The 22,955-nt window shown below is 51.5% G+C and overlaps 1 protein-coding gene across 1 annotated transcript in view; it reads left to right on the forward strand.

Moving 5' to 3' along the window:
• The window catches only part of RUNX3 (RUNX family transcription factor 3), a 108,097-nt gene that overhangs the window by 45,822 nt on the left and 39,320 nt on the right, over positions 1–22,955 (forward strand). The window contains 3 exon segments of the mRNA XM_020983129.2: positions 17,251–17,462; positions 17,464–17,508; positions 20,015–20,171. Of these exon segments, the coding sequence (XP_020838788.1) occupies positions 17,251–17,462; positions 17,464–17,508; positions 20,015–20,171 (414 nt within the window).

Genomic DNA, 22,955 nt, shown 5'->3' on the forward strand with positions numbered 1-22,955 from the left:
TTGTGTGCTGACATTTGACATTCTAACGTCCCTCTGGTATTCTGTGTTCTAAAGGCCCTCCCAGCTCTGACATTCTGTGTTCTGAGGGTCCTCCCAGCTCTGACATTTTCCTTGGAAGCTGAGGTCCAGGGCGGGGAGCCGATTAGCCCCAATGCACACAGAACTAGTGACAGTGCTAGGTTTAGAGTCTAGGCCTCTTGACTCTAGCCCACTGCTCCCTCCCCTGTAGGACAAAGCCTCCCCAGTTGACCTTTGAACTTTTGGGGGCTATGAATTGTTAATAAGAAATTTCCGAAAGGGATTTTCTTTGAGGTTAATGCTAGGGTTGCTGCAATTCCACCTCAGTTTACTGAATTAAAGCCCAGGAGGCTGCCTGAGGGAGGGGAAGCCATCTGGGCCAGCTCCCATGGAAGGGAACAGGTTCCCTCCCTACCATAGACCCTGGAGCCTTTATATATCCAGCCTCCTTCAATGAGACCTGTGTTGGGGTGGGGGGAGGGAAATGACACTGGTTATTAACCTCTGCTAAAACATAGCCAGGGAAGAGGTCTCACAGGGAGCCAGATCTGATCTGTTAAGAGCTCTAAAATGCATTTCCCACAAGCCAATATGGACTGATTTCCCCCAGAAATGTAGACAAGGAGAAACTCCATGTGGGACATGTGGTCAGAGACCCAATTGGGCTGCTTGGCTTCTATTCTTCGCCATCCATCCATACATCCTGGCTTCCCCCTTCTTCTACCCAGAGGCTGCTGGGAAACGTGAGGGGGAGGGGAGGTAAAGGAGGGATCACAAGGCCTTTCTGAAAACTGACAGGCGATGTTGGATGGTCACAGAATCCTAGAGTGTTTGAGCTTGGGGCCCTTAGAATACAGAATGTCAGAGCTGGGAGGGCCCTTAGAACACAGGATGTCAGAGCTGGGGGAGCCCTTAGAACACAGGATGTCAGAGCTGGGAGGGCCCTTAGAACACAGGATGTCAGAGCTGGGAAAGATCTTAGAACAAAGGATGTTAGGGCTGGGAGGACCCTTAGAACACAGGATGTCAGACTGGGAGGCACCTTAAATCCAGTTTAATCCAGCTCCCTCATTTGAAAGGGGAAGAAACTGAGGCCGGGAGAAGGGAAATTATTTTTCTAAGGCTACAGCTCATAGCAACGTCAAGAGCAAAGCCCAAGTGTTTTGCCTCTTAGTCAAGCCATCCTTCCCTTAGCTCCTCCAAGGGTCCTTGAGGGTCAGATTCAGAGGGGCTGGCTGGATTGATGTGGCCATGCCAGGTCTGGACACTAACTTTCATGGTGAAGGAATGTGGGAAAGGAACAGGACACAGGTTGTTTGTTCCAGGGATACATGGTGTGAATAGGATTTGGGGAATTTGCAAAACAATACTGGAGGTAATTTGGGCACTGCAGTGAAGCCTGCCTTAGTGACCCATGACCCTTGCCTTCCCAATTTGCACGGGGCAGAGGGTGAGGGCCCCTGAATCTGTTGGGAAAGGTGTCTAGGTAGCTGAGGAAGGAAGGAAGGAAAGAAGGAAAGAAGGAAGGAAGAGAGAAAGAGAGAGAGAAGGAAGGAAAAGAAAGAAAGAAAGAAAGAAAGAAAGAAAGAAAGAAAGAAAGAAAGAAAGAAAGAAAGAAAGAAAGAAAGAAAGAAAGAAAGGAAGGAAGGAAGGAAGGAAGGAAGGAAGGAAGGAAGGAAGGAAGGAAGGAAGGAAAGGAAGGAAGGAAGAAAGAAGAAAGAAAGAAAGAAAGAAAGAAAGAAAGAAAGAAAGAAAGAAAGAAAGAAAGAAAGAAAGAAAGAAAGAAAGAAAGAAAGAAAGAGATGGAGAGGCTGAGGAGGAATGAAAGGCTGGCCCTCACAGCTCTGCAGAGGACCTAGAAAAAGGCCAAAATCATTCCTTACAACTTGCAAATGAGTCTTCTTCCAACTTATATCAAAACCTGGATAAGCTTATCTCTGGGCTGTTTTACATTCCTTCAATTGGTTTGTTCTCCAGCCTCCAAATACTGTAGATGGGCACCTGGTCCAGTCCATTTGGATCATAGCCCTAGATCTAGAAGGAATCTTAATGGCTATTGAGCCCAACCCCCTCATTTGACAGATAAGGAAACTGAGGTATAGAGAGGTTGTGTGATTTGACCAGGATTTAGAAAGTGCTACGTTTGTCCATTGATTCCAACTGTTACACTGGGTGCCAGAGAATATTTTCCCAAACCCCTGAATGCCCTGATAACCTACCCCTGCTCCTTGAGCATCTCTCTCTCTCTCTCTCTCTCTCTCTCTCTCTCTCTCTCTCTCTCTCTCTCTCTCTCTCTCTGTCTCACTCCTCTCTCCGTCTCTATCTCTGTCTTTCTGTTTCTGTCTCTCTGTCTCTCTCTGTCTCTCTCTTTCTCTCTCTCTCCTCTCTCTGTCTGTCTCTCTCCCTCTCCCTCTCTCTCTCCCTCTCTCTCTCTGTCTCTCTCCCTCTTTCCCTCTCTTTCTCTCTGCCCCCTCCCTCCCTCTGTCTCTGTCTCTTTTTCTGTCCCTCTCTGTCTCTCACTATTTCTCTGTATCAGTCTCTCTCTGTCTCTCTGTCTCTCTCTCTTCCCACCCTGCCTCTTCTAGACCCGTGTCTGTCCAGAACCTGCCTCCAACCTACCTTTCCAGCCTTATTTCACTCTGCTTATAGGACTTAGACATAGGTATGCACAGCACATTTCTTTAGAGGAAGTGCCCAGGGAATTTTATAAATTTTAAGGTGAACATTTATTGAAATCTCAGGCATAAAGAACATTATTTTTATTGGTCAAACTAAAGAAACTAAAAGTTAACTGAACTATTTTTAATTAATGACTAAAATTTGCTCAAAAATACAAGCTTAAAAAAATAACATACCAAATTTTTTTGGCCGGGGAAGACATGCTAGGATGTTAACTGGATAAATGCATCCTATTCTGTATTAGTATCTATGGATTCAGAGCTGGATAGGAACTTAAAGACACCATACTGCTTTATATTAGAGAGGAAAGTAGAAGTAAATTATCCGGGTGCAGAGGGGAGAGCTAAAGCCAAAGTTTCTACCTCGGAATCCACTGTTCCTTACAGGTCTCCCCATCATGATTTCCCTTTCCATGGTCCTAATCCCTTCAGTGACTGAATTTGCAAAAACATTCCCCCACCTCCCCTCCCCCACCAGAACACATTCCATGTATATCTCCTTCTCAGGGCCCACTTCAGAGGTCACCTCTTCCATGAAGCCTTCCCAGATTCCAATCCGATCCCATCCAACGATCATTAATTCAACACCTATTATATGTGAAGCTCTGTGCTAGGCACTAGGGATTGTTGTTTCAGTCATGTCTGACTCTTCATGGTCCCATTTTTGGGGTTTTCTAGGCAAAGATACTGGAGCATTTTGCCATTTCCTTCTCTAGCTTATTTTACAGATTAGGAACTGAGGCAAACAGTGTTAAGTGACCTGCCCAGAGTCACACAACTAGTAAGTGTCTGCGGCCAGATTTGAACTCAGGAAGATGAGTCTTCCTGACTCCAGGCTTAGTGCTCCATCCACTGTACCACCTAGCTGCTCCAGCCACTAGAGATGCCCCCCCAAAAAAAAAATCCCTTCCCTTAAAGAACTTGCATACTACTGAAGGACAAACAAATACCCAAAAGAGTGTGTATATGATAACGGGAGAAGGGAAAGCACTTTCTGATAGGAGTTCAACCAGATGGCTGCTAAAGTCTCTTCTGATTCTTAAATCCTGTGATGTTGCATGAGTGGTCTTCTTGTAGTATGTGGCACACACACCTATCCTTGAAGGAAGCTAATGATGCCAGAGGTGAGGGTGAGGAGGAAGTGCATTCCAGGCATGAGGACAGCCAGTGCAAAGGAACAGAGGCTGAAAAGAGAGTTCCATATACATGTAAGTGAGTTTGGCTGAAGTATGGAGGGTATAAGGAAGTAGTAATAGGAAATAAATCTGGAGAGGGAAGTAGGAGCCCTACTGTGAAGGTCTCTAAATGCCAATCAGACCCCTTTGCATTTTATCCTAGAGGTAGTAGTGAGTCATTGGAAGCTTCTTGATCAAGTGACCTTCAGTGCTTTTAAAAAAAAATACTATTTGCTATCTGTATGGAGGATGGATTGGAGCAAGGAGAGACTGAGTTCTGAGTTCTATTAGAAAGCTATTGTAACAATCAGGAGATCTGGAACCAGAATGGTGGAAAGAAGGGGAAGGATGAAAGCAGTACTTTGGGGGTAGACTTGACCAATCTTGGAAACTGATTGGATATGTTTGGGGATAGGGGAGATGGAAGAGCCAAGGATGACTTCAAGAGGGTAAACCTTGGTGTCTTGAAGGATGGTGGTGGCCTTGACAGAAACAAAAGAGCTTGGAGAACAGGTGAGGTTTATGGAAGAAGATAACCAGTTTCATTATGTTGAGTATGAGTATGGAGAAACTGGTTGGAAATGTTCAACAAGCAGCTGGGGATGTCAGACTGGAACTCAAGAGTCACAGGCTGATTACACAGACCGGGGAGTCACCTACACAGAGATGATCATTGAGCCCATGGAAGGCGATGAAATGCCCAAGAGAAGGTGTAGGGGGGAAAAAAAGAGGACTCAGGGCAGAGCCTTGGGTTACACCTCTATTTAGGGAGTGGGGCATATATGATGATCCAGCAAGGGAGACTGAAAAGGAGTGGTGAGACAGATAAGAAAAGGACCCAGAGAGAACAGTCATAAAAACTATCCTGGAGATTGAGAAGATCAAGGAGAAGGAGCATGAAGAAAAAGCCATTGAACTGATGATTAAGAGACTGCCAGTAACCTTGGAGAGGCACTCCCACTTGGGGGGTTGAGGGCTGCCAAAGATGGAAGTGATCATTCCCTCGGATTTCTCCTAGCATCTTTCCCCTGACCTCATTGAATTCTCAAGGATCACGGATGGAGAGCTAGAAGAGACTTTGGAGGCCATAGAGTCTGGCTTCCTTGTTTTATAGAAAGGAAACTGAGGCCCAGAGAGATAAATAACTTTCCTAGGGTCACCTGAGAGAGTCTGAGTCAAGATCTGAACTCCCCTCTTATTGACTCCCCGCTATCCTACATAGCTGTCTAATGTGCTACTTATTTGTGCACATAACTCATATATACATAGCACATTCTAGTTTATTTTCTTCACAAGTAGTCTGAGAGAGATATGGCCAAAATATTACTGGCCCCATTTTACTGAGAAGGAAACTGAGTTTCAAAGAGGTTGTAACTTGTCTAGCCAGAAAGTGCTGGAATTGGGAGACCTGAGTTCGAATCCCATCTCTCCAAGACCAGAACCTACATCTATCTCTCCATTCTCCACTCTTCCTCCCTCATTCTTCCAGTAACACCATGCTACCTCAAGTATATCATTCTCCCTACTAGAGTAGGAATTCCTCGAGGTCTGGCACCATATCTTTTTTCGTCTTTATATTTCCAAGTACCCAGTACTATACTTTACATATATTTCAGTTAGTCTATCAATAAACATTTTAAGCACCTACTGTGCGCTAGAGACTTTGCGGGAATATGGAGAAAGGCAAAAGACAGTTCTTGTTCTCAAGGAATTCACAGTCTAATGGGGAAAACAAAATGTCAGGCCTGAAAGGAACCTTAGAACATGGAATGTCAGAGCTGAGAGGGAGCTTAGAATACAAAATGTCACAGTTGGGAGGGCCTTTAGAACACAGAATGTCAGAGGTTGGAGAAAGCTTAGAACACAGAATGTCAGAGCTGGGAAGGCCCTTAGAACACAGAATGTCAGAGCTGGGAGGGAGCTTAGAACAGAGAATGTCAGAGCTGTGAGGCCCCTTAGAACACAGAATGTTAGAGCTGGGAGGGAGCTTAGAACACAGAATACAGAGTTAAAAGGGTCCTTAAGTCCCAGAATGTTAGAGCTAGAAGGGACTGTAGCACTTGGAGGAATGAATATAATATATCAAAGCAGGGATAAGCCTTAACTGTAGAATGTGGGCTGAGAGGAACGTTAGAGATCTCCTAGTCCAAACTTGTCATTTTACAAATGAAGACCCTGATGCCTTCCACAGATTTTTATCGCTCAACTCTTCTCTGTAAGACCCTGCTGCTCCCAGCAGTCATCCTCCCAAGGGGGGTGGGTGTGTGCCCTTGCTCACTACGGCCCTTCAAAGAAAGTTCAGGGCAACGTCCTTCCCCCCGGAATTCTCTTATGCCCCTTTGAAGGACATTCCAGTGTCCTTGCATTTTGGCCCAGGGTGGGGGCTGGAACCCTGACCCGATTTTCTCTGTATTCTCTCTACCCCTAGACCTCTCCAATTGGGGATTCCCCCTCGGACCTGAAGCCTTTTTTTTTTCCCTTCCTCCCCAGTATAAGCAGCCTTCTCTTTTGGTGTGAACACGAACACCAAGTGTCAAGGAACCAGGAAAGGGGGGAGGCAGGAAGCGGGGAGGGAGGGGGAAGGGAAGATGAAAGAGGAACCGGGAATAAACCACCCGCCACCTGCGTCGCGGCCTGAGCCCCACCCCCAAAGAGCTCCCTGGAGGGGCTGGCTCTAGGACTTGGAGAAATAGCGCTTCCAAGCGAACGGAACGCTCCCCTTGCCAGACTGTTGGACATCCCCAGGGCCCCCACCTCCGGGCCTAGCTGGAAGAAGGGAGGAGGCCGGGACTAGGGTAGATCCTTAGCTCTGCAGCTGCATGCATTTCTCGCCAGCTGACCTCAGGATCATAGGATTTAAAGCAGAAAGAAACCTCAGATAACCTATCTAATCCAATATCCTCGTTTTTACGTCGGAGGAAGCTGGGGGGAGCGACTTGGCGTACAGTGGAGAGCCTGTTGGGTTTTGAGTCAAAAGACCTAGGTTCCAATCTCACCTCTGCAGTTTACTACCTTGTGGGCAAGTCACTTAATAATCTCCCTGGGTCTCAGTTACCCGATTTGTAAAACGCCTGGGATTGTTCTCCATGAGCATGAAGGTCCCTTTTAGCTCTAAATCTATGATCCAATGACTCACACAGTTCTTGCTCTGGGAGTAGAGCCAGAGCCAGGGCTTTGTGCATTGAAGGTTGGAGTCCCTCAGTCTGGGACCTCTGAGCTCAAAGAACCCTGCGGTGTTGTCCCTTTGAGGGGCTGCACCCAGAGCAAATTGCTCACCTTCCGCCTACTGGGCAGCATCCTACCAGGTCTCTTATGCTAGCTCTAGAACTGGAAGAGATCGCTGGAGGCCATCTTGCCCAACCCCTATCTTTTACAGTTAAGAAAACAGGTCCATAGAGATGATGTGATTTGTCCAAGGTCACACAGCTAGTAAGTAACGGTAGAGCCAGACCGTTATGTAAACTGAAACCCATGTCCTTTGACCCCAAATCAAGCAGTCTATAAACTTCCCCATGGAGATTTTTAACCTCGAGCAGAAAAGATGCTCCCTACCCCACTCTTAATAACCACAATTCACAATTATATAGTGCTTTAAGGGTTACAAAGTGGAATTAAGCATAATAGGTCTTACATATATTGCCTGAGTGTATATGTGTATAAATAAGTATGTTTATGGATATCTATGTATATGTATATGTGTATGTGTGTATATCTCTGAGCTTAATTGTAGTCTGGGGAGGGGGGGGAATAAAGTAAAAAGCACACATCGGAGAACAAAAGAAAACCTACAAGGAAGCAAAGAAAAGATGGACAACTTTGAAAATAATGTGTAGTGTTTGCTATACAGATTTTCTTGAAATGGAAATTTATTGCTTTATATTGAATCCTCTCATGTTCTGCTGGGTACATGACAATTTTTTTTTCTTATTTTGTATTTAAGTTTAAAATAAATTTATTGCTTTAAATTTTTAAAAAGGCTTACAAAATAACATGCACTATTCCATTTGATCCTCAAAATCAATTCCTGGGTTAGGAGCATTTATTATCACCCCCCATTTTATGACTGAGGAAACTGAAGCTGAGGGAGGGAGGGAGAAACAGAGACAGACAGACACAGAGACAGAGACAGAGAGAGGCAGAGAAAGACAGAGAATTCCTGACTTGCCCAGAAGCTTAAAGTTAATAAGAGTTTGAGGTGGATTTGAACGCGGGTCTTCTTGACTGCATCTAGCTTTCTATCCCATCCACCAGACTCCCTGTATTCAAGTGTTTGAAGGTTGTCATTTGGAAGAAGTATTGGGCTTTTCCCCCTTGGCCCTAAGAGGCAGAACTAAGAACTCGGGATGGAAGATGCAGACGGCAAATGTAGGCTTGCCATACCGTAGAATTCTATCTAGCAATCAGGGGTTGTCCCAAAGCGGAGGGGGCTTGTGTCTGGAGGTGGTGGGCTTCCTCTTGCTGGAGTTCTTCGGACAGAGGCCACATACTTGTTCCGATGTTATAGGGAAGACTAGCTCTTGGTCAGGTTAGCGGAGATTGGATGAATGCTTTCTGAGGTGCCTTGGAAGACAGCTAGTGCCTGGAGACAGGAAGACCCGAGTTCAAATCCAGCCTCAGACACTTATTACTAGCTGTGTGATCCTGGGCAAGTTAAATGCCTGCCTCGGTTTCCTCAACCGTAAAAAGGCCATAACAGAGGGACTTACCTCATGAGGTTGTGAGGATCAAATGAGATAATAAAATGTATAAAGCTCGCAGCACAGTGCCTGACACATAGTAGGTGCTTAATAAATGCTTGTTCTCCCCCCACCCTTTCCTCCCCTCTTCGAGTTTCACTGGGTTCAACCAAGCCTCTCACGCCTCCAGGGGCTCTCTCTGACCCTTGCGGAACAGACCCTTGGGGTCTTAGAGACCCTGGTCCCCAGCTGCGGCAGAGAGGTCTGAGCAAGGACCAGCAGGAATCGGACATTTCCCGAGCAACCTTCGGGGCGGCTCCGCTGGGAGCCGGGCCGGCCGCTGAGCTCAGCGGCGGCCGCTGAAAATAACCGACGGGCTAAATATAACCTAGGGAGAGGGGGGGAAAATAACAACTTTCCGGAAAAACGAACCGTGATGAGAATATTTATAGAAACCGTTTCCAATCAGGAGTCCCCCACGGCCCTGGAAACGTGTGGATCCCACCCAGGGCCCGCGCGACCGCCGCCTAGCACACTTGATGAGGACTCCCTCGGGCCTCAGGCTCGGCCCTGCCTGGGCTCTAAAGTTGCCTGCGGGAGGGGCCGGGTGTGAGACCTAGGGTCTGGTTGCTACTGGAGCTTGGGAGCAGATCCAGAAGGAATACTGGGAAACAGACTCACTAAGTGGAAGCCGAGAGAGCCTCAGTTTAGAACGTGAAGTGTTAGAACACAGAATGACATCTCGGGAAAGGGCCTTAGAAGCGTGCAATGCTACAACATCGAACTTAGAGCCTGGGGGACTGTAGTACTTCGGCCGTCGGTAGTTTCTCTTTTCCCCATCCTTAATAATACCAAGCCAGTGTAAGTCTGGATTTAGGGGAGGGACACGCAGGGAGTTTTGCGTTAGGAAAAATTATTTGGATGGGGAGACCTTAGGAGCACATTGAAGTGCATTTTGTGTGGTGAAAAGAATTGCTAAGTTTGAATTCAAAAAACTTAGGTTCGAATGCCAGCTCGGCCTCGGGCAAGTCACTGAAAGGCTCTGGGACTCAATTTCCTTAACTGTAAAACTAAAGTGCTGAACAAGATTATCTCTAAGGTCCGGTTCAGTTCTAAAACCACGAGCCTGAAAATTGAGGTAGCGTGAGATCAGCTACCTCGATACATACAAACACTGGCAGTTACTGCCTGGTTTTACATCGCCACATCCCCTAAGTTTTCCTCTTGTTGGAGTCTGTGGCTGGAAGGTAAAAAACAAGGACATGAAATCGATGATAGAGTTGCTAAAGAGCTGAGAAATAAAGTCGAATCATTTTCTCCTGAAATCCTGAGGTGCATGTTGAAATGGAGCCCGGTTCTGGGAAGATATGTGCTGGACTGACTTCCCCCACATGCTATAGGTAGAGTGGGGTTCTAGCCTGTCTTCAATTCCCCGAGTGACTTTGGACAAGTCATTTGTCATCTCATTGCCTCAATTTCCTCCTCTGTAAATCAAGAGTATTATTACACTTGATCTCGGATACTGTATGTTCTAGGACCCCGGCCAGCTCTTAGATTCGATGTTCTAAGGCCCCTTCCAGCTCCGACATCCTTTGTTCTTCGCTTTCACTTAGGACATTATCAGTCTGTTCCCAGGAGGTTGCGTTATAAGCGAGTTTCAGTTCGGTCACTACAGACACTTTCAGTCTTTTCAGACACGGAAGAGAAAGAGGGATACGCAGCTAGCCTGGGCTGGAGGGCAAGAGGGTAGAGTTGGCAGCAGCCGGAAGGAGAGAAGGCCCCAAGGGAGGAACGCAGGTCAGTTCTCTTCCCGAGAATGGAGAGGAGGGGCGCTGAGGCTGGTTGGTTAGGAAAACCGCACTCCACCCCCACCCTCAGCCGGTTCCTGGGAAGGTCAGGAGCTCCAGAGAAAGGACAGGCAAGTCTCGGCCCCAGGCTCCGGGCAACCGGAGGGAGACTGTTAGTAAAGGACACCTGGCGCTTAGAGAGAACTGTCACTTACCAGCCCAACCCTTCCGGCTGCTGGGCACAGCGCCCTTCTTCAAACCCCGCGTGTTCACAGGGACGAGCAAGGTCCTGGCGAGAGCCCACTAGGCCCAGTGCGAAGCTTTCCGTGGACCCCACTCTTGCACGTGTCTGCCCACCTCCCTCGGTTATTCCCCCGGCAGCCTCCAAGGCACACATCTCATTCAACTTCCCATTTCCACTCAGAGGCTCACACACACAACATTCAGGCTTACATTTAATAGTTAAACACACTCTCTCTCTCTGCCTTCCACAACTCACTCAAGCACAGGCTTACAAGACCTGCATCTACCCATACTCCCATGTTCACAGGGCACACACACCAATGATACACCACCGCATCTTTGAGCCCGCACTCCGGCTTGTGGAACACACCCGAGTAGACTCACAGAATTCCCAAACACTCTCGGGCTCACACAATACCTGCATTCCCACGCACGGCCACGTGAAAAACCCGCACCCATTCACAGGTTCTTACTCATGCCTGTCCAGTTGGCCTTCGAATGTGTGTGTGTGTGCGCGCGCGTGTGTGTAAGCGGAGCCCTCCGCGACAATTAACAGCCGCACTCGCACGAGCTTAAGCGCGGGCGTCTTTTCCCTGCACCCATAATATGATGGGCTCCTTGAGAACAGGGACTGCTTTTGCTGTTCTTTGTATACGGTGTCTGGAACATAGTAGGCATTTTCTAAATGCTCGTTGGCTGTCTGTCTCAGGGCTGGGCTGAAGGTGAGGGACAATGAACTAGGCTGAGGAAAGCGGGTCAAGACAGGGATTAAAGGATAATGTAGAACTCTCGGGACTGGGAGAAGGTCGAGTCTAGGCTGACCCGCTGGGAGCAGACCTCCCAGTCTCTAGGACCCAGGACCCATCCCCGGAGGAAGAGGTGAGAGGGTTTCTGTTGCTCCCTTTTTCTCAAGAGCAGATCCAACAACACGTTCTGTCCCGGGCTCGGAAAAAGAAAGGGCAGTAATAGTCTGAAGAGGGCGGAGATGAGTTTCGGACAGAGTTGAGTGGCAGAAGGGTGTCTGGCTATCCAGACGGAGCGAGGAAGAAGGGCATGATCTTAATCTGATGGAGGCAAGGAGTATCGGTCCATTTGGAGAGGGAGAAAGACGGGTGTTGGTCAGCAAGGCACGGCGAAGAAGGGCGTCGGTCTAGCTGACGGAGAAGGGAGAAGACTGTAGATAAAGCGAATAAGAAGTGCGTCTATCCATCCTCGACGGCGAGGCACATGGGTGTTGGTCTGTCTTCGGGTGGGGGAGGACGACAGCCACGAATTCTTCTCTCCTGGGGGCCAGCCAGGACTGAGAAGAACGAACAGGTCAGCCCCAAGTAGCAGCTGCCTAGGCCTGGACAGTGCCGGCCGCAGCTGGGACACATCTGTGCGCAAGGGGCGCTGAAGCTGGGGGAGGGGGGAGGGGAGTAACCATCGACGGGACGCAGGCTCCAACTAGCGGTTGTAACGGGAATCGGTAACGGTTGGGTCCCGCCCAGGCTCTTCCTGCCCCGGCTAGGGCCAAAGGGAGCCCCAACCGACGGAGAGAGGGAGGGAGGGAGGAAGGGAGGGAGGGGCGGATTCCAGACCAGCCGCTTCCCCAGCTCACTCTTCCGAGGACTGCGGTTGCTCTCTCCTGTCCCGGATGCAGTGGGACAGAGACAGACATACTGTGCCTCCCTCCGCGGTTACCAGCAGGAGGAGAGGCCTCTTTTCACCCCGGGTAGCCTGTACGTTCTGTTCCTTCCCCCTGCAGCCCACCTCCCCGCTCCGTCTTCAGCCCGACCTGGAGAAATGGATTTTGTAACTTCCCCGCACGTCTGGAGAAGCCAGCCGAATGCCTACCGATGGAGGCAGGAGAGCTGGTGTGGACATGTGTTCCAAACCCGAAACTTTCTACCTAGAAGTCCTTCGACCTCTCTGAGCCTCGGTTGCTTAGTGTGCAAAATTGGCGCCTTAACTCTCGCGGGTTGGTGGGAAGACGCGTCTATGCACATTAGAAGGCATTCCAGAAACGTGAGCTAGATCGAACTGAGGCCTGCAGGTCGTGAGGATGCGTGGAGGAGCTGCGGCTGGAGCCTGGGGAGGCGGGAGGAGAAGTAACAGAGAGAAATGAAGAAAATATTAAAAGGGGAAAAGCGGCCTGGTTGTCGTCCGCCCAGCCCATTCTCCCCTATGTCTTTTTTCTACCAAATTGAAATTGGGGTTTCCTCGGGGAAATTGCTGGGGATGAGGGGCCTCTGTGCACGCTTGCAAGCCTAGAGAGAGACCTGCACTGGGAATCAGGGGAAGCCAAAGCTGCACCAATTGGCTGCGTGACCTTGAGCAATCCATTTCCCTGGGGGGCGGGGCTCAGTTCCCACCTTTTAAACATGGGAATAACTACGTGAGCTCGGCCTCCGGCTTCCCAGAGCCGTTGGTCGCAGTATACGGGTGTGAAAGGATTTGGATGCTGTGACTCTGCTGTAGGTTAATCGTCACAATAGTTGATCCGTCACGTGACCAATAAGGCACCGGGAGGCGTGTCCGCAGGGACAGATCACAATTAGCGACCCAGACTCTTCCCAGTTCCCCAATTCTCCAGTTCTCGTTGTAGTATATGCGGGATCCGAGGATCCCGTTAGACCAACCGGGTAGGGCGAAGGGGCAAGGCGAGCCATGTCAGGAGTATTGTGGCCAGTCCTGGGGGGCCACTTTAGGACGTTGACAACCTGGAGGTCAACCAGAGGAGGGTGACCCAGATGATAATAATTATTATAATGATAACTAGAATTTATATAGCGCTTTGCACAAATATTATCTCATTTTATCCTCACAAAAACCCTGAGAGGGAAGTGCTATTATCTGGTGAGGAATTTACAGATGAGGAAACCGAGGCTGGCTGGTTAAATGATACCTAGTATCACCCAGCAAAACGGTGGCCTGAAGTGGGATTTGAACTCAGGTCTTCCTGTCGTCAGATGAGGAAGGAAGGAAATAAAGAAATAAGCATTTGTTGTGCTTTTACTACATGCCAGGCACTGTGCTAAAGCCGTGGCATCTGAGAAAATGCAGAAAGAACAGGGGGACAGGAAGCCTAAGCACTATTAAAAGGATGGCTTTTTTCTCATAGTGACTGAAAGAAGGGACGTCCAGTGTCAGAAGGATCAGACCGATTTTTGGGGGGCCTCACACGGCAGAACTAGAAACTGAGGTGGGCGAAGAGGTGGCCGTGAGAGCAGATTAAGGAAGACTTCTCTAACCATTAGATCCATCCAGAATTGGAAGGGGGCTGCCCCGGGAAAAAGGGAGTTTCATGTTTTTAGTGGAGGCGGAGGAATTAATCTCTTGTCCGTTATGTTCTCCCCGCTGAGGTTCAAGCTGGACTAGACAAGTTCTTTCAAATTCTGAAATTCTGTAATTTTACACAGGAGGAAACTGAGGCTCGGAGGAGGGTTGCAACCCGGCTTGTTTCAGACGCAAGGGTTTGTGCACCACGCAGGATTTGCTAGTGACAACGCCCACCAAGGACCTAATTCATTTTGGATGGGGTCCTTACACTGTCCAAGCACCCGCCAGACTTTGCTCCTACTCTCACCCCCAACGCCCTTCCTGCAATTCTGAGGTCTACGTACCTAGCTAGGCCCGTCGCGCTGGGGCGGAGCAGGCGGAGGGAAGGAGAGGAGGAAAACCTGCCCTTAAAAATGCACTGATAGCGAGAAGGTCTTCACCGCCTTACTAATCCCTCGGGAGTCCGAGCTGCCTCGGTCAATGCCCAGTTGGCCTCCTGGACTTTGCAAGCCACCTGGGATCCTGGCTTGGTGCGACCAGCTGGGATGCAGGCTCGGGGTTAGGTTCTGGCCTCTGAGCCACTTCCGGCGAAGGAGGTAGAGAAGAAACTAATTAACATTCGATCCTATCTTAAAGATACCTTAAAGAGCAGCTAGTCACCTCCATCCTTTTACAGGTGGGGAAAATGATGCTCAGAAAGGGCAAGTAACTTGCTCAAGGTTGCCCAGGTTAGCAAACAGCAGAGCCAGAATTCTGAACCAGATGCGCTGCCTCCAAATCCCGGGCTGTTTCCCGGGCCTCTATGAGCAGTGACTAGGTTGGTCCTCCGCGGGCTAAGCCTACTTTTCCCCATCTCCCTGCAATTCACTGCAACCAGGCGTAATTCAGAGGCGCTCCCAAAGATCGACCCTGAGCCCCGGGGAGGGTTCGAAGAGAGGCGCCGAGTCTCCGGGGGTTTGAGAACAGAGGGCCACGGAGACCGCTCTCTCCGAAGGCCCTGGCAGGCGGCAATGCATAGCTGATAACTTGGCCTCCCAGTTAACTTTCTCCATTCCCCGCGCGGCCAGGGCCCTGGAAGAAAGCAGAAGACTTGGGGCCCGCGGGCCGTGTTCACACCAGCCTTAGTAAGGCTGGTTGCTCTAGACAAATGGGTATGGGTGGCCTACCGCGGGCGTCGACGCTCAGGTGGGGCCGCCCCATAGAGATTCCCCTTACTCTTCTAGCTCCTAAAAGCGTTTGGAGAGAGGAAACTCCCCTTTCCAACCGGGGGAAGAAAAAAAAAAACCTCCCTTTACTAAAGGCTGATAACTCTTGGCACCCACGTCCCCTCACCAAAATGGTCCGCTTCTCTCCACGGACAGATTGTTTTCTGAGAACTTGCCTACGAAAGATTAGTGAATAGATGAAGCAAAAAACTGGGTCATTCTGGCCCCCAACCCGAATTCTTCCTATTCCCGGCTAACGAAGGGAAGGGCGGTGTCCCCGCCAGGTGTCTTAAGTGATTTAGAGGGTTCGTCTACAGCGCCCTGGCGCACCGGAGGGCGTTAACCTTCCCAACCCTTCTGGCTCTGTCTGGCCAGGGGCCCCACGAACGTCGTCTCGAGGTTGGGGCCCGCGAGTCCTCCTAGGGCACAAGGAGGACGGGGCCCCGTGCCAGGAAGCAAAGCCCCGACCCAAGGCCGCAAAACCAGTGGCCTTGGAAAGCCCGTCTCTTTTTCTCTTCCATGTAAGGGCTTTCCAGATCGCCAAGATGTGCCCAGGAAAGAGCTGGAGCTGGCGCCCCAGGGCCCCGGCTTGGAGAGCCCCTAGCGGAGCCGAAGAGCTCCCAAGTCTCCTTTTCTGCCCCGGCTGCCGGCTTCCAGAGAAAAAGCAAGCCTTAAAACAGCGACTTGTTGAAATTTCTTTTGCTCCGCGCCCCGCCCCTGTCTGGCTGCTACAATCCCTGCCACCGGTTTGCGGATTTCTTGGGGGCATAGGGAGGATGGGAGGTGGGGTAAGGGTGGGCAGGTTGGGGCGTCGAGGAGAGAAAGGGGAGAGGTTAGAGAATGGAGTTTGGAAGGAGGTATGAAATGGGGAGGGGAAACAGAATAGGTTGGGGCGTCGGGGAAGGCAGGCGGAAGCTTCAAGCCCCAGCCGCTAATTGCAGCCACTTAACTTCCCCCAACACACACGCGTCGGATCCAGGGGGCTCTAGGAAGCCTAGCCTGGGCGCAGGGGGAAATTTCGCTCCAGGCCTGCGCGCCTAGGGAACGCACGGCGGAGACTCGGCCGGGGCCCAGACGGCGGCGCCCACCGGGCAGGAGAGCTGAAGTGAGGGCGGGGGAAGGAGGAAAGGAGGATTCGCGAAGCGAAGCAACCTCCCGGGACTTCGGAAGCTCGAGTTTTTAACTGGGTCGTTTAGAAAACAAATAAATAAATAAATTGAGCAAACAGCCCCCTCCCCCCTCGTCTCACCCCCGAGGAGCCTCGGCTCCCCTACTCTGCGCTCCAACACCCTCGGGGCGGGGGAGGGGCTTGCCTAGGACAGGCCACTCCCCCTCCGTGCTGGGTTTCTTTTCTTAATTTTCTTTTTTTTAAGTAAGGCCTTTCCCCAGCAGGCGACACGGATTGGCCGTTCGGGCCGTCGCTCCTGGCCGACCCCGCCCCCCGGCGGGCCCCCGGGTAACTACCCTCCCCGGGAGGCTGCGGCGCCGCCGCTTGATTATATATTTTTTTAGCTGGTGTCAGAGTCGGCGAAACGTCTGTGGGAAGCGGGGAGCGCGGGGGGAGGGGACGCTACTGGCGGCTCCGAGAGCTCCGGCCGGCGGGACCCTGTGGGGGAGAGGCCCCGGGACTCAGCCCACCGCCGTCGGAATTCATCGCCACCGCCGCCGCCCCGACTCGGGGGGTGGGGGGAAACCTGCCGAAGGGGACGCACTCATGCTGCCCTAGGAGCCCGGGTGGGGTCTGGGAAGGGGCCGAGGAGGGCGCGCGCACCGGGCCAGCGCTGCAGGCCCCTGGGGAGGCCCTTCGGAAGCTCCGAACGGACCGCGCCCTCGAGGCGGGCTTGGCCACCCCTTCGGTCCGCCCCCCGTGGTCTGGGGACGACTCGGTGGCCCCCGGCGCCCGCCCCCGAGGCCCCCAGAGCGCGCCGGGAGCGGGCGGCGGGTCCCCCTTCGGGGCTTCCCCTTAGGAGCCGCGCACCCGCCCCGGGCGCATTTCCTGAGCACCCCCGGCTCGCAGCCAGCCCCGAGCCGCCGCGGCCGTGCCCGCTTCTCCTTTTCGGCGCCTCTCTCCTCCTTCTGTCCAGAGCGGCCCCCGGAGGAGCCCGCGTGAGCCTCGGGGGCGCGCGCCTCCTGCCGCGCAGTCCCCCGCCGCTGCCCCGCCGCTGGCCGCGGCGCCCTGACTCCCGCTGTTATGCGTATTCCCGTAGACCCGAGCACCAGCCGGCGCTTCACACCTCCCTCCACGGCCTTCCCCTGCGGCAAGATGGGCGAGAATAGCGGGGCGCTGAGCGCGCAGGCGGCTGCGGCCAGGCCCGGCGGGCGCGCCCGTCCCGAGGTGCGCACGGTGGTGGACGTGCTGGCCGACCACGCGGGCGAGCTGGTCCGCACCGACAGCCCCAACTTCCTGTGCTCCGTGCTCCCCCTCGCACTGGCGCTGCAACAAGACGCTGCCCGTGGCCTTCAAGGTGAGTGCCTCCCGCTCCCCGACCCCGCAGGACAGGCCACGGGAGGGGGGAACCGCTGCCCCGACCGCTCCCGCCGGGCCAAGCGGCCCCGCCCCCCTCGGACGGCTGACCTGACCGGACTCCCCACCTTTGGGGAGCCCCCGATGATTTCGCAGGATCGGTTTCGTTGTTGTTTGGGGGTAGAGGAAGTTGTGGCAGCCGGGTTTTAAGAGATTTAGGTAGTATTGGCTGCAAGGGATCTTGGAGGTTCTCTAGGTCAGCTCTCCCTTCTTCCCACCATCACCCATTTTATAGATAGAGGAAACTGAGGGCCACAGAGGTTAAGGTGACTCCCCCAAGGTCACAGGCCGTAAAGTAGCAAAGACGAGAATTCATACGCAGGTCTTCCCACTGCAAATATAGGGCCGTTGGCGGAGCACCCCACTGGTCCTCCCAGCTGGGGTGGCTCTCCTTCCACGCCCCAAGCTGAATCCTTAGATTTTTTTTTTAACCCCTGCAAACCCCTAGCTGAGACCTGGGAACCCCCTTCCGCTGTTATCTGGAGAGATCTTTCTCTGCAACTGGGTGGCAGGAACTGTTTCGTTTTCTTCTTTATTTTTAATTTTTAAAAAAAGAGGCAGAGATGAAATGAAAGCAGCCGGTTTTCCCCTAAAAAATCGGCGTGAAGATCACACACATGTCGTGAGGATGGGCTGGAGGAAGAGGGGCGTGCAAAAACTGCTGCTGGGTGCTACTCCACCTGGGTGGATTCCTGACCCAGTAGGGCCTTGCCCCGTTAAGGAATCTCACATTGGGGGAAAAGAGAGACTGTGCCTCTTTCTCGGGGTGACATTTGAAAATCCTGCACAATGCCTGGGGTTTAGAGGGGGAGGGAGTGGCAGTTCGTGGGGGAGGGGAGGAAAAGAAGGCCACTGGGACTTGAATCGCCCGATCATGGGTTGCACTGTCATTCGGGGCTTAAAAGGAATCTTTTGAAATTAAAAGAAGACAGGATGCTGACAGGAAATCTGGCCTTTTTAATCATACCCCAAAAAATTTTCTCCTTGAAATTTTTTCCATCTGGATTCCCAGTCTCTGAATGCGGCAGTCACGTTAACGCGACTGGTGCCCAGCTCCCATCCCAGCAGCTAACTCCTCAGTTTTCAGAAGGGCACATCTCCCCAGCCATAAGGCACTCAGCAGATGGGTCATTCGTATCTAGTGGGCTACAGGGAATGGCATTCTCCTCTGTTTTTGAGTTAGACTGACAGGTGCATCCTTGTCTGAGAAGACCCCCGTGTTTCCCTACCCTTGAAAGCTTAGTTTAAAAGGTCCTAGACTAGGAAAGATTCTACCCTCCCATAATCCGCCTCCCCCCCAAAAAAACAAAACAAAACCCCCAAAAAAAAAGCGCCCATCCAGGCACTTGGCAGCCTAAACCTAGGCTTTCTGCAGCCACTGTGGTTGGAGTTCTGGGGTCACAGAATGAACCTACCCGGCATTTGCTCCTTCGCCTTAACGGTGCTAAGGAGGACATTTTAAAAATTAGCTATTGAGTTTCTTTGTTATTGGCTGTATTGTTGGGTTTTTTTGTCTTTATTTCCCCTTTGTCTTTTGTCCAGAAATGTGGACAGTGTCCTAATTCTTCACGAGCCAAGCTTAGCGAAGTAAGGACCCAGCTGCAAGTTGGCTCTCATATAGAGAGACAGACAGATAGATACAACGTTTTGCAACTGATAAAAATACTTTTCTTCCACAACCTTATGAGGTTGATCAGTGTGAATATTGTACCCCCCACACACACCCTTTTTTTTTTTTTGGACCAGTGAGGAAACTGAGGCTTAGTATTGTGAAAATAACTTGCCCTTGATTGATCTAATGTATTGGGTTTTTTGCCCCTTCCCCCATCCTTTGTTTTGTTTCTCCTGTTTTTGTTTGTTGTTGTATATAGGGTTGTGGGGGGGAGAGATAAGGGGATGGGAGGAACAGTGTTTGGTTTGGGTGTTTAAATCTTAGATTATTTTTTTTTTAATCTTCATCAGGCCCCTTGGGTAGTTTCATAGAATGTCTCAGCTGCAAGGGACCTGAGGATAGATTACCTGGTTCAGCTCTTCATTTTATAGATGAAGACAGTGAGTTGGGGACTTGCCCAAGGTCACAAAGCCGAAGGTCAAAGAATGTTAGAGCTGGAAAGGGACCTTAAAATACAGAATATTGACACTATAAAGAGACCTTAAAAACTGCCTAGCCCACTACCCTCGTTTTAGCTCAAAGGGATCTCAGACACCATCTCATCCAATTGCCTTATTTTACAGATGATAAAACCGAAGGCCCCTGGAGGTTAACCTTAACCTCCAACAATAAATGCAGGGCTGAGCCCTTGACTGCCAGTCCAGGGATTTTTCCCCTGTAAGATGCTTCCATTAGCGGGTGGGAACTCTGAGGGCTGAGCCTCTCCTTCCCCTAAGGGCTCCTCTCCAGTTTGACCTAAACTCCTCTTTTCCCCTGCCTCACTACCTTTCGCTAGGTGGTGGCCCTGGGGGATGTCCCCGATGGCACGGTGGTGACGGTGATGGCCGGCAATGATGAGAATTACTCGGCTGAACTTCGTAATGCTTCGGCTGTCATGAAGAACCAGGTGGCCCGATTTAACGACCTTCGATTCGTTGGCCGGAGTGGCCGAGGTGAGGAATCGGGGTTTGTTGTGGCTGGAGTGGGGAGTGGGGAAGCTGCAAAATGCCCGGGGGATGTCACACCAAGGTGAAGTTAAAGAGAAGCACGACATAGAGGGTCCCCAAACGGAAGCAGCCTTGATGAGCTGTGAGATTGGGAGAACCAGGGAGGAAGACACCCACAGGCTGTCCAGCCGGGAAGGACCTTAGGGGTCATCTCATCCAGTGCCTCAGTTTATACTTGAGACTACCGAGGCACGGAAGAAAGGTTCAGTGATTTGTCCACAGTCACCCAGGTAGTGAATCACAGACGAGATTCAATCCCACGTCCTCTGACTCCAAACCCAGCTGCTTTGATTTCCCATCAGAATGGGTGGGCAAGGGGGCTACCAGCAGATGAGGCACCCCAGGGGCAAGGGACAGATTAGAGAGGGCCCCCAGAGACAGATGTTCCAAGGACAGGGACTGCCTCTGGATGATGATGTGTCTGGGCCCAGCCCGAGGAGGTGAAAAGCCTCGGGCCTCTGAGGTGGTGAGGAGGCCTCTGCGGGCAGGCTGTGTAGACCCAGACTCAGTGTGGGTGACGGACGGTTTAGATCTGAAACCTACCCAGGTCTTAAGTCATCCCCTTGGCTTTGGGTAGGGGAGAACAGAAAGCAGGGGTCCGGGGCCTCACAAGATGACTTCAAGGCAGGATAACAGATGACGGCAGGAGGCGAGGGACTCCATGCCGATGGTAGCAGATTATTAGCGGGGCGAATGCCCTCCCTCCATCCAGTCCCTCAAGGGGCCGGGTCTGCCTGCCAGCCAGCCGGCTCTGTAAAGAAACCCAATGGTGTCCTTTGCCATCCCCTCCCTGATTCTGTATAAACTGTGAGGGTTTTGATGCTCAGTAAACAGAATTGTGCATTTCATCACCAATAAACAAGGACAGGGGGAAGGCTTTCGTTGCTTAGAAAGGGCCAGTCTTGTGTTTAACGGGCATCTGGGCTGCATTTTTCGTCTTTAACTATTCAAATGTATACATCCAAACGTCAAACATATTTTAACTTTTCAGCATTAATTAAAACCAGGGCATTATTTGCATGTAATAACTGTTTATTCGTGCTTTTTATGAAACTGGAATAGTTTACATTCTTTTAGACGTTTCCTGTTCCTGCTGGCCTGATTTCCCGGTCGCAGATTTCTTTCAAACACTGCCCTTAACTGGTTACAGGTTGATGGATGGAAAATGTTTTCTTTTATGAATTAAGCTTTCATTGCTGCGCTAAATTATTCTGTTAGGCTCTTTTATTTTTTTCATCTACAAATTTCCAAACCGCGTGGAACTGAATTTGAGCCCCGATCTGGGACTCTGGATTTACTCTCTCTGGTTCTGGTGGGTGCCCTTGTTTGAGACCAGGGGGAACGAGTGGGGTGGGGGCACCCTCACCCTAGACCCCTCCTTTTGCCTGGGGCTGTGGCGTGGGGCAGGGACACCCTCCCCCAAGATACCTTTCTCCTTGCCTGGGGCTGCCCCTTGAATGTCTCTGGGCCTGACGGTGCAAAGGGAGGCTGATGGTCCTGTCTGCTCATGAGATGATGAGTGTCAAGGGAGTGGTGGCTCTCCGGGCCATGGGGGGATTGTCCCCTTCTCTGTCCCTTCCCTTGGTGGACTCATGAATCCCTCACCTCTCCCTCCCCTTCTCATGTTCCCACAAATCCACCGCCCCCCCATCTGTCCCCTCTCACATATTCACCCATTGATCGATCACTCCTTGCTCCTCTCACCCTTACACAGACAAATGGCTCACTTGTCTGTCCCCTCCTGCGTTCCCACAGATGGGCTCATCTTCCTCCACGTACCTTCAGATTCCTCACTTCTCCCTCCCTCCCTTCCCTATGTGCCCATGCAGTGGTCATCCCTCCCCTTTGCCCCAGGCAGCCACAGATTGCTTCCCTCTCCTGCCCCTCGTACCCACTAAATGCTCACCTCTCTGCTCCCTCCCTCGTGCCCTCAGTGCTCCCCTCTCTCTGTGGACCTTCCTATTTCTGCCTCCTCTCTCCTCTCCTCAGGGCCAGGAGCCTCTCACCTCTCTGTCCGCTCCTGGTGGACCCACAAATCACTCCTCTCTCTCCAGGTCCTTCTGAACCCCTTCCATCTCCTCCCTCTCCTCTGGTATCCACAAATCAATGGCCTCTCCTAGTGGTTAGCCTGCCCATGAACCTCTCGCCTCTCCTTCCTCTCCCCAATATGCTCTCATATCAATTGCCTTCGCTTCTCTTCCTCCATGTACCCAGGAATCAATGCCCTGTCCCTCTTCTCCCTGAATCGCACCAGTCTCTTGCCTCTCTTCTCCTTCCCTTCTGCACTCACCTCCCTGGCCTCGAGTAGCAAGGACCCACGCGAGCTCCCCCCGCCCTCCCTTATCCCCGGGAATCACCTCCTCTCCCCTTCTCTTCGTTCCCTGGTGGTGCTTGCATCTCTGCCCTCGCCCACCACACACACACACACACACCCCTGGAGCAGAGCAGGGTGCAAGTCCTGAAGACCAGAGACATCCCCTCCCAACCCCCCCAGAAGTTCAGGAAGTTGTCATTACCAGTGATCTTATTTGGGCGGAAGGACTGATAAAACTGTAAACCCCAGACCCAAGTCTTAACCCCAGAGCACGCTCTCACTCTCACACACACACACACACACACACGCACACACACACACACACACACTCTCACACACACGCACATACACACACACTCACACACACACACACACACACACACATACACACACGCGTGCACGCACACACACATGCA

The sequence above is a fragment of the Phascolarctos cinereus genome, unplaced genomic scaffold (genome assembly GCF_003287225.1).
Source record: "Phascolarctos cinereus isolate Bilbo 61053 unplaced genomic scaffold, phaCin_HiC Scaffold_726;HRSCAF=1367, whole genome shotgun sequence".
In the NCBI taxonomy this organism is placed as follows: Eukaryota; Metazoa; Chordata; class Mammalia; order Diprotodontia; family Phascolarctidae; genus Phascolarctos; species Phascolarctos cinereus.